We start from the raw sequence: 12434 nt of genomic DNA on the forward strand, positions 1-12434 counted from the left end.
ATTGATTTTAACTTATGATTTTAAGTTTACCAACTTTAAATGTCCCCCCCCCCCCGATAAATACATTTACTCTTTTAAGTCTAAAGCTTATATTACGAATGAAGACAACTTTATTCAGAGGAAAGGATCCCAAGTTTTTTACGTATTTTTTGGATGGAACAATTTCTGTTTGCGATATCATATAATTACATATTTTTACATGTTTTAATATATTACTTTTATAGTGAATTGTTTTTTTTTTTCTTAAAAGTTTAAATGAATTTATAAAACGCAATTTGCTTATCATATGTATTAACTCAACATACCGTGCACACATACACAATTATTTTATGTGTATTTCCGATATTCTGCTTCTTGTCTTTCTCTTCTAATCAGGAAAATATCCAGTTAATGGAGGTGATGCACTCTTCTGGATGTTCTAGAAGCTCTATGTGGAACAGAATCCGAATCTCTCGAATGGAACGTGGTATCACTAACCATATAGCCAAGTGTCAGTAGAGAGGTGATGTCAAATTAGAATTTCTTTTCTCACTGAGTGAACTGAGATGAATAACTAACTTATAGAAGGACATTTTAATTCACTGAGTACTTCTATTAGTTTGTTTCTGTAATGGATTTACCGTTTATAATAAAATTATGTTTGCGACATCATTTGTAGTGTTCCTTGTGCTCCCACAAATTAGAAATGAAATACGTCCAAAGGTTGTGTCTTTTACGCTAAAGGAGACGGACGATTAACGAAAGCGAATAATTATGAAATAATTAGTGGAAAACGAAATCGAAATCTTTTCAGTTTAACGTCACACGATTATGTCCTTTAGGCCAAGAAAGACAGATGATTAAAGAAAGTGAATGGTGATGGAAGAATTGATGGAATGAGAAAGTGGAAGGAAATGGGAGTACCCCGAGAAAACCGACGGATATGATGTCCACCGCAAACTTACTCGACCAGGGATCGAACCAGACACCCCACGTACAAGAGGTGAGCGCTCTACCATTGAACCACCGTTCCCCCACGGTAGTTAAATTCCACCTTAACTATAGGTCACACTTCATAGAGAGTCGCTGCGAATAGGGACGCTAAACTTAAACGATTTAAAAAGAAAGAAAGAAAAGAGTAAAACCTCATACGAGAGATGTCAAAGGCTCGAGCGGCTCGGCTCAGTCACCACCGAGCCAAGCCGAGAAGTGAGCTGAGCCAACAGCTCATCCAACCGAGCCGGCTCGAGCCCTCGGCTCAGTTGGGCCGAACCGAGCCGAGCTGGTCTCATCGCAACCGAGCCAGCTCGAGCCGATGGTTCATCGCAACCGAACCGGCTCGAGCCAATGACTCAGGTGAACCAAGCCGAGCCGGTTGGACGCAACATCGTCCTGATTAACAAAAAATAAAAAATACAAGTTCACTTGGAAATATTTTTTCAGTTACTGATAAATAGATGGAAGTAATACAACAAAACAAGTCTCTACATAAACACAAAGGATAACTTTAAAACAATATATAGATGCTGTTACACGACCCTAACAACAATACTTGTAGGCGTACTCGAACTTTTACATATTTGTACTATTATTTCATTAGTTTTTGAGTGATATTTACAATAGAGATCAAACTAGTGCCCACTAATTTAAAAAATTGATTAACAGATCAGTTACTACAAACTCAAATATAAAACATTTGTTTATCTTCACGTAATCCAACTTCGAAAATTGGGCTTTTGTTTTAACATTTCGTAGCAAGTAGTTAGCAACTTGAAGAATATTTAAATGAATGCTGTCCAGAAAAGACAAAAAAGATTAATGTTTGTTTAAATAAGCCTACTAAGAGAACTCCAAAGTGGTATACGCGAGAGCTTGAAACACATAGGAATAGAGTAATTACTTTATATGACATAGCTAAGACGACGAGATCAACAAGAGATCAAGAAAAGTTTAAAGCTGCTAAAAGAATGTACAGAAAAGAAATCAAGGCTGCAAAGATTGTTAGGAATCCACTTGGATCCAAAGTTAAACTGGAACATACATACTGAAAATCTATGTAGAAGACTATCTAGAGTTATATATTTATTACGTAAACTAAAAACTGTTGTTAGTGAAAAAATACTTCTGTCAGCTTATTATGCTTTCTTTCATTCTCTATTGCTCTACGGTATATTATTATGGGGTAATTCAACTGATGCTCAAACCGTTTTTAAATGGCAAAATAAGGCAATAAGAGTGTTAAAGGGACTACGTGATAATGACTCTTGCAGACCTTTCTTTAAAGAGATGCAAATCATGACAGTGCCCTCAATGTATATCTATAGCTGTCTCATGTATATTAAAGAAAACTTGGAAAATATCAGTACCCGAAATAAAATTCATTGCTATAACACAAGATACGGAGATGACCTCGATACACCATATTTCAGGTTAAGTAAAACACAAAAGAGTTATAAATACACTGCGATGAAGATGTATAATCTTCTACCTACAGAAATTCGTGGTATGTGTAATAGAAACTTCGAGAAACATTGTAAATCTTGGCTCATTGAAACAGCTGTGTATAGCGTTTTAGAATTTGAGAAAGAATTAAAAAATAAAAAGTGACTAGTTATGTACCTATATATTCAATGTATATATTTTGTATATTCTCTTGACGTTGTCTATTGCAACAAATGTTGTTTAACGACAATAAAAATATTCTATTCTATTCTATTCAAATTTATTTCATTGTAAAACAACTAACTATCTTAATAAACTACATGAAGTATTAACTTTATAGTTCCAAAGGTTATGACAAAATAACCAGATGAATTTGAAGATTTATGTCTAAAATACGTGTTTTATATCAATTTTTTACTTGTTACGTGAGTCCTCTATGGTTGAATGTATAACACACCTATGTTTGACGCAGAAGTCCTCAGGTTTGATTCCCAGTCAGGGGTAAAGGAACACAAGTTTTGGTGCTAGTTTAAATAATAATAATAATAATAATAATAATAATAATAATAATTTATTTGTTATGTTTACAACAAGCAAGAAAAAGCACTCCGAAACAAGCGTCTTTAACAAGTACATTTTACTGCTGCTTTGCAACGCAGGTGTATCACTCTTTTAGACTTTTGATAAAATGCTTTGATCTCCGCATGTAAATTTGTTTCCAATGGACTAACAACCAGTTTCTACTACGTTTCGTTTTTAGTAATTTTGGGGCCGATAAACTCTATCACATTACACATAGGGAATGCAATACGAAAACCATCATTCTTTCCTCAGTTGGGTTATTTCAAAAGATTACGATTATCACTTCTTCTTGTTTAAGGAGAACTGCATTCTCCTAACACCCCGTCTATCTCCATAGCTTAAATAGACAACATAATTTTAAAAATAATGAATTTAAAACATAAAACCTTTGTATTTTTTTGTCTATTTATAAAGGTATTTAAGTTGGAAGACTATAAAACTCTTGCAAGTGGATCTCATTCTTGCCTGAGTCTTGTGGACTGGGTCTTGGACTTGTTTTTGTACGTTTGATCTTGGTCTCAGTCTTGTATATGAATACTCGGTCTTGGTCTTCGAATAAGGGACCACTCTATCAGTTCCACAAGTCATTCATGGGACTCATATGACCTCAAACTCCAGACTGGAGGTAGAGGTCGATTAGTAGTTGAAGTTCGGACGTTGAGGTCGAATGGTAGTTGGGAGTTCGGAGGTTGAGGTCGATAGAGATCGATTGATTATTGGAGTTTAGAGGGTGAAGTAGAGTGGAGGTTGAGTGGTAGTTGCAGTTCGGAGGTTGAAATCGAACCGAGTGAAGATCAAGGAGCAATCGGAGTTTGAAGGTTGAGATCGTAGTTTCTTTGATCTAGCGTTGTCAGCGGCTCGAGCGCCTCGCCTCACGGCTCAGTCACCACCGAGCCGAGCCGAGTCAACACCTCACCAAACCCAGCCGGCTCGAGCCCTCGGCTCAGTTGGGCCGAACCGAGACGATGGCTCACCTGAGTTGAGCCGATGGCTTATCGCAACCGAGCTGGCTCGACATCACTAGAGAAATGCAAGAAGTTTTATAAAGACCTTGTACAAGAAAGATATTTGGGTTGGGCAAGTGTACAGGAAGGGAAATGGTATGAACAGGAAAATGAAATAAAATGAAATCTTTCAATTTAACGTCCTACAATTATACTCTTTACGCTAAGGGAGACGATGATTAAAGAAAATGATGATGGAAATTGGTGGAATAAGAAAGTGGATGGAAACGGAAGTATACCGAGAAAACCCACGAACACAATGTTGCCCACCACAACTTACTTGGCCGGGGATCGAACCAGGGACCCCCACGCACCAGAGGTAAGCCACTGTTCTCCCCATGACATAAACAGGATCTTACAGAAGTGAACAAACAATTCTAATTGAACTGCCTTGTACAGTCCGCAGCAAAAAACCTGCAACATGCGCATGTAAGTTTATTGTCAGACGAAGTCTTTTGTTCCAAAATAAATGTGCAGAGGATACCGAGGTTTTTCCTGGCGTGGTTCGTGTCACTTAGACGTTATATTGATTCCCTGCGCTATTAGACGTAGTTTCACAATAAATTTATATGCTCATGTTGCAGATCTTTTGCTGTGGACTGTACAAGATACGGTCTTTGACAATTTTATCTGCGGCAATGAGCCTTTGGGTTTCCCCATTGAGGTGAGGCTTCTTGTATAAACTTTGTATTAGAAATTGAAATACATAATCTAAGCCACGAAAACACGTGAATAAAAGTAAACTGTATGAACTGAAGTTTTTTTTTTTTTTCACTATAAACTGAAAATATTCTTTTGCGTAAACCAGTTAGCTTAGTTCTGCTAAAACGTCATCCAATTTGTACAATCGCGTGGTCTAAGAGCTAGGATACCGAGCACAAGCGTATTTGAGCCACGTTGAAGGTCTGGGTTTATCGACATTTAAACCAGCATTTTTCAATCTCTTTCAGTTGTTGGCACATTAACTGTACGATTTAAAATCCTACGCACACCTAAAATAAAAATAAAACTAATGACGTGTTACTTTATAGTTTTGATCACGAAGAAACATTACCTACAGACCTGTAACTAGTTGTTATATAACGAGAAATAGTTATTGATACTGTTTTGAGTTTTTTTTTTTTTGGGGGGGGGGGGTTGAGTTAAACGTTTCTCGATTATACCTAGGAGGCTAAGGGACACGTGGACCTACTGACTTTAGTGGTATCCGAACCACTTTTTTGTTCAACTGTACCCACTGGGAATCGAACCCGGGACCACGCACACCAAAGGCAAGCGTGCTAGCCATTAGGCCAAGCCGTTACCATTTTGAAAGACAAAAATAAATTTTCTATAAAATGTGCCTTAAATGCCATAATGTCCTTTCTTTCTTCCGGCACAGCAGTGGTTCCGTTATGGCATACTAGTATGCCTGGATACATCGTTTGAAAATGGCTGATTTAACTATTCACTTTATCATGAAAGCTCATTACTTATTCTTTTTATTCTGGCCCGGCCAGATTAGGGAGTCATTTGGAGTGGATAATGATAGATTACTTAGTAGAGTTTATTACACTGATTAACGTTTTCAAAAGGAAAACCCCAATCAACTTGTAACGTAATCAACAGTTTAAAACTTTGTCGAGGATTTCTTTTATCATAACGTCAAAACCAAGCATGATATCACGGAACAAAGTACGGTAAACTACATGCCATTCTTTGAAATACAAAAACACTTAATTTTATTAAGCTCTATTCAATTATTAAAGAGGTATATTGTGTTTCAGCTTGACAAATACATTTATAAATCAAATAATAACACAAGTAAGTCGGACAGAACACTCTCTGACACCAGAAGCCAACGGCCGCCACAGTACGCAATTAACAACGCCAATTTGGAAGGCATATTTTGTCATATCTTCACAACCGTATATACTAGTTTTTGTTAGTTTGAGCACATTACATATTTTAAAGACACTTCCTGGCTATTTCTATAATCTCAATCCCAAAACTTTTAAGACTAATATTCACTTTTGGCGTATGCATATTAGGATAGTTTAATCGAGCTAATTGATATGCATGCTTGTTTCGTTATCACGCATGTAAATCTAGAAATCCTTCAACGATAGCTTCAAGTAATGTGCTGGTCTCCACACAGTTTTTCCAAAAAGTTGGCTGAAGCCATATATATATATATATCTCACGGTTGAACAAATTTCGTGGTATTTGGTGAGATTTAGAAGAAGTAATCCGGAAAATACTGTCTACATGAATACACAAACAATATCCACTGCGAAATATTGTAGAAAAACATACTACTTGACGCACCATACAGGTAACAATATTTGCTCTTTTATAAATATTATGCGTTAATATGCATACATTGATGTATAATTGTTATTGGCTAATGGCTAATACATTTCTAAAACCAATGCTTTTCAGTTAACTGGCAGATCTTATGCTGATTTAATGGATGACAAGAAACAAATTTAACCATTGTAACTACCTACATTACTATTGGGTCGATGCGCGGTTTTCTTTTGGGTTGGCAACAATGTGGCGTAAAGCGATTGTTTATCGTTATTCCGTTGTTTTACCGTAGTTTGAAGTTTGTGTGTTGTGAAATACAGGTTTCCTTGATTGTGAACGTATTATTGTGTATATTTCAGATAAACTAATATGGAATGTCAAGTTGAGAAAAGTGATCATTTCCGTCACATTTTACTCTTCGAGTTTAACCGAGGATCCAGTGCAGCAGAAGCTGAGAGAGCAATTTGTGCAGTGTATGGGAATGAAGCAATTGCTGGAAGAACAGCACAGAAGAGCTTCTCTTGACCAATGGCTAACAGATTACTTCCAGTCAAAACCAAAACAGTTCTACAGGCGTGGCATTGAACTGCTACCTGAACGTTGGCAGGTCATATATAGTGGAGGTGAAAACATCACTCAGTAATTGTAAGTTAATGTGAGTGACAGTAAAATGTATGCGATGTATTGTTACACTCGTAGAATATGTTAATGTTATGTCTATGTTGTATTTGTGTTTGAATTAACAGAATAGTAGAATAAAAATAAAATACAAAATTTAAGAAAAACACGAACTTATGCATTGACCCAATAAATTACATAATAATTCACATGGCTGTTTACCCGAGATTATGTTTACATGATAAACTCCAAGTGTATAGATTTTGTTTTTTGAAATTTGTAACTGCTGTTTAGCATAAAAAGAAAAGAAGAAACCGTATAGGAGAGGAACGAAATAGTTTTAAGGAACGCAGACCCATAATTAATGGCTTCTTACCTCTCCCATTAATTGAAGTTGCTGGACTAATTCCCTCATGTGCTCTTCCCCAGCAAGTGGGTTCACGTGTGCGTGAAGCAACTCAACAAACTGGAACCAAGCTACAACTGGAAAATTAGGAGAAGTTTTTCTCCAACTAGGTAACCAATTGACTACAGCTTCCAGGAAACCCGTCGACTTTGGCAGCCCCTGTAAGTTAAAAAAATGCTGATAATTAATTTGTTAAACATCGATATATTTCTTATTTTTACAACATTTTAGCTTGTATTAAATCAAGAAAAGTGTAACAGCTTATAATAGATAAATTATTAAACATCTATTGACAATACGCAAAATCCAACAAATACTATATGAAATACTTCAAGGATTTTTTTTTTTTTTTTTTTTTAATACTGATGTTAAGACTTTCTGGTATTTATTTTGTGTGGAGATATGTTCGTACAACGACATGTGAGTTTATTTCCTCCCAATTGGTGATAAGACGATGTTCAATACATCTCCAGCCAACCCCCAAGCAACTTTTCATTCACCTGATATTTGACGATTTCCTTTACACTGAATTTAACTTTCTTTTTTCTCTATTTTCTTTCTTTCTTTCTCTTTTCATATAGTGTCACAACATATTTCAATTTGCCATTTTTAATTTCACACAATATTAATGCCAAACTAACATTTCGAAAGTGTTGTTCGGTCTATTATTTAGGATATTCATTCGTAAACCTGTGAGTATGTGCCTTTCATGCTTTATTTTTACATTTTCTTCTTAAATCTTACCCAAATTATTTAAATTTGTTAGTCATGTGCATGAATCTAAGTAGTGTAAAAGAAACATGAAAGGCCTAAAAGTAAATTATCTTCATTACGAGTTCATTACCTTCATGTGTACTACCAATTACAATATATTCATCCTTTCTGATATTTTTCTTATATAAATTTCTCATAGTCAAAGCTCCGAAGAGGTCACCATCTCAAGATATGAGAATCGGTCAAAAAGTTTTGCACTTTACTAAGAAATCGTCCAGGCAGACGGGAGTGCTGTGTATCACTGTAAAGACATTATTTTTTTTTAAAAAAAATCCACACGTACATGGTGCACGCAAGACAACATGTGAAAAAGAAAATGGTTAAAGACTGAGGCATTTGCGTACGAAGCAGTCACGCTGACATTGGACATTTTCAGTGCTGTAGAATAATACTATTTTCGTAGACTGGTTATTGTGAGAGGATATTGGGTGCATTTCCATGATTGTGAGACTAACAACAAGAATATGGAATGGAAATATCGTTTTCGAGCGATCACGATTTGATCACTAAACTGGAAACGTGGTTCGGGGATCGGTCGACTGAGTTCTACAGTAAGGGAATGAAAACTGTGAAGAAGAGATGAGGGAAATTCATCGCCATTAGGTGTGAGTACATAGAGAAGGGCTGAAATTTTACAACCATTTTCAGCTGTGTCCCCTATGCCCTTACTATGGTCTAAGGCAACCATGTGCAACAGCCAGCCCTCGGGCCGTCCCCGGCCCACCTCACTCGTTATTGAAAATTAATTTCTTACATAATCTCTTAAACTGAGCTGCAAGCTTTTCTTGGATAACTGATGTTTGCCTTCAAATATCCGCGTTGGAACATCTAATGTAGAATGTTCTACCGAACATTGGCAAACTGCTCAGTTGTTCCACTACTATGGGAAATAATAATAATAATAATAATAATAATAATAATAATAATAATAATAATAATAAATAATAATAATAATAATAAATAATAATAATAATAATAATAATAATAATAATAATAATAATAATAATAATAATAATAATAATAATAATAATAATAATATTTTTTCTGCTATCTTAGTAAGTAAATATTGGTTACCGTTATAACAATTTTTATGTTCCTGTGAAATTAGTGTACAACGCACGATTTTATAAAATGAGTATGGCTATTCAAATCTTGTGAAAAATGTATATTGTCTCGTACGGCCCTCGAATGCCTATTCAGTTCTTGTGGAAAACGTTGTACATTGTCTCACACGGCCCTCGATACCAGTTAACTTCTCTGTGGCTTGGCCACTCCCTGTTCTAACTTGCACATGCCTGGTCTAAGACCAAGTAATAAGTTTTTCCGTCCTCTTTTACGTTCTGTGTATTACTCAAACATGAAATTAATTAAACATAAGACAACTACCAACAATTCTAACAGTAAATAAATAAATAGATCTCATACTTTAAAACATCCATACGACATAAAAAAAACTGCGTACGTTTCGAGGTAGTTCTCACCTTCTTCTAAGCGCATCTGAAAAACACGTATTGCTACTTAAACTACTTAGATGCGCTGAGGAAATGATGAGGAATGACTCGATAACCGTACAAAGTTTTTATGTTTTTTGAATGTTTTAAGGGACGAGTTTTTCTTTTTTGTAATTTCTGTCAGTAGATATGCGCATCCCATCGTATCAATTAGCAATTTGCAGTAATTTCTCTCTAACTTATTCTTCACAGACAACACAATTGATGTTCATTCAACTCGAACAATAACTTTAAGGTTGTGAACAAAACACCTGAAGAATTAATTGGGAACCTTCTTGGGCACAGCCATTAAGCTATTATCATCATTAAATTAAAAGTAATGGAATTTACTATTGGATAAAAAAGGAAGGTTGAGCTGGAGATAGACATTTTGTGCTTGGCTGGCATTCAATTCGGAATACCTTATTGACATCGAAAAAGGCGCGGAATTCTTTCCCTTTGATCATTATCTACTATCAATATTTTAACGAGAATTTACACAGAAAAGAACTAGTTCTTACCATTAACTTATTATTTATAACAATAAAGCAACGATTATTTTGAACATTTGAGACACATATTAAACGTATCTGTTAGATAATGCCATTATTAATAAAACAAAAAATGAAATCTTTCAGTTTAACGTTCCGCAATTATACCCGTTAGGCTAAGGGAGATGGATGATTAAGGCAAGTGTTTAGAAGAACGAAAATGTGGAAGGAAATCGCAGTACGCCAAGAAAAACTTACGGACATGATATTATCCAAGACAAACTTACTTGGCAAGAGATCGAACGAGAAACCCCACGCGCCAGAGGTAAGCACTCTGCCACTGAGCCACCGTGCCCCTCCCCCATAATTAATCAAGCAATTTGCATTTTTCTTTTTAAAATTTTGTTAAATTCCACAAAAGAACTTACTAAAAAGAAGACAAACAATGTATTACTGTTTATAGAAGACAAGTGACAAAAGAACTTACTAAAAAGACAAACAATATGTGTTACTGTTTATAGAAGACAAATGACAAAAGAACTTAATAAAAAGAAGACAAACAATATGTGTTACTATTTATAGAAGACAAATGACAAAAGAACTTAATAAAAAGAAGACAAACAATATGTGTTATTGTTTATAGAAGATAAATGACAAAAGAACTTACTGAGAAGAAGACAAACAATATGGAGCTCCTCCGTGGCTAAGTGGTTAGCATACGCGCCTTCGACGCGGGAGACCCGAGTTCGATTCTCGGTGGGAGTTCATGTAGTTCGGATTCTACGTTACTCAGTAGGTCCACGTCTCATATAGCCTCGCTGCTAAAAAAGGACGTTAAACTCAAAATCAACTCAACTCAACAAACATTATATGTTACTGTTTAAAGAAGATAAATGACCAAAGAACTTACTCAAAAGAAGACAAACAGTACGTGTTACTGTGCAGAGAAGACAAATGACAAAAGAACTTACTAAAAAGAAGACAAACAATGTGTGTTACTGTTTATAGAAGACAAATGACAAAAGAACTAACTAAAAAGAAGACAAACAGTATGTGTTACTGTATAGAAATAACAAAATAACTTACTAAAAAGAAGACAAACAATGTGTGTTACTGTTTATAGAAGACAAATGACAAAAGAACTTACTAAAAAGAAGACAAACAATGTGTGTTACTGTTTATAGAAGACAAATGACAAAACAACTTACTAAAAAGAAGACAAACAATGTGTGTTACTGTTTATAGAAGACAAATGACAAAAGAACTTACTAAAAAGAAGACAAACAGTATGTGTTACTGTATAGAAATGACAAAAGAACTTACTAAAAAGAAGACAAACAATATGTGTTACTGTTTATAGAAGACAAATGACAAAAGAACTTACTAAAAAGAAGACAAACAGTATGTGTTACTGTTTATAGAAGACAAATGACAATATTATATACATATAATCTGCCATTTAACTGCATTAAAAAAGAAAGAAATGTTGAGAATCAACCACTTCGGCACAGAAACCACGAACAAAAAAGTCACGCTGAGCAAAACAGTTGCAAGGTGTGAGACACGAAAATATTTCTAACATGCATTTTTATTTTCTTTGAATAAATCATTGTAGATATCGATACGTACTAGTATCGAACAATACGATTCCATGATTATACCAATTACTTTTATCCATGTTATTGCTACATGAACAGTTATGATTTTAAAATAAAAGTTTAATATTGAATCAATGTTTAGAATGAAACAAAAATCGACATTTCTGTTAAAAGGACGAACAGGGTGCGAAATTAGATCAAGATAGTACGAAAGGACTATTGGAGTTGTAGGGACATTTTACTTCAGGTTTACATCCGAATCCGTGGTATCCATGGAAGTATAAATGGCTTGAATATCATGAACTGTAGATCAATTTCCTTTAGCTTTGGTCCTGAAAGAGAACGTTGAATTCCATGCAAAAAAACAGAACAGTTTCACATTTCACTGGTGCGTTTTGTATGCTAAAAAGTGTACCGGCCATTTGGTAATCTTTTCTCACATCACAGATAAGATTATTTTGAAATTTAGCGTTTCAAGACTTGAAACGAAAGCAAGAATATATGACAGTCTTATGGGAATTTTAATTGTAATACATTACAGGACTTCACAAATATAATCGAAACAACATTCTTTACGAAAATGACTACAGCATATATATTTAAAGTATCTTAAGAAATAACTACACCAGTTTAACTCTGCTTTATGGATAGAAAATACTTACGTTAATAAGATTTATATTTACAAATACTAAAGCTATTATGTTGATTAATACAAGACTTGTGATTTAGTGAGCATTCTAAAAATCATGATCGAAGTCGCT

At 34.9% G+C, this 12434-nt stretch overlaps 1 protein-coding gene across 4 annotated transcripts in view; it reads right to left on the reverse strand.

Moving 5' to 3' along the window:
* Positions 1-12434, reverse strand: part of LOC145676400 (death-associated protein kinase 1-like) — a 397918-nt gene that overhangs the window by 22637 nt on the left and 362847 nt on the right. For all 4 annotated transcript variants that reach the window (XM_081747256.1, XM_081747257.1, XM_081747255.1 and 1 more), the window contains one exon: positions 7291-7479. In XM_081747256.1, the coding sequence (XP_081603382.1) occupies positions 7291-7479 (189 nt within the window). The remainder of the gene's footprint in view (positions 1-7290; positions 7480-12434) is intronic.

This window comes from Thermobia domestica, unplaced genomic scaffold, assembly GCF_964235325.1.
Source record: "Thermobia domestica unplaced genomic scaffold, izTheDome1.hap1.1 HAP1_SCAFFOLD_149, whole genome shotgun sequence".
NCBI lineage: Eukaryota > Metazoa > Arthropoda > Insecta > Zygentoma > Lepismatidae > Thermobia > Thermobia domestica.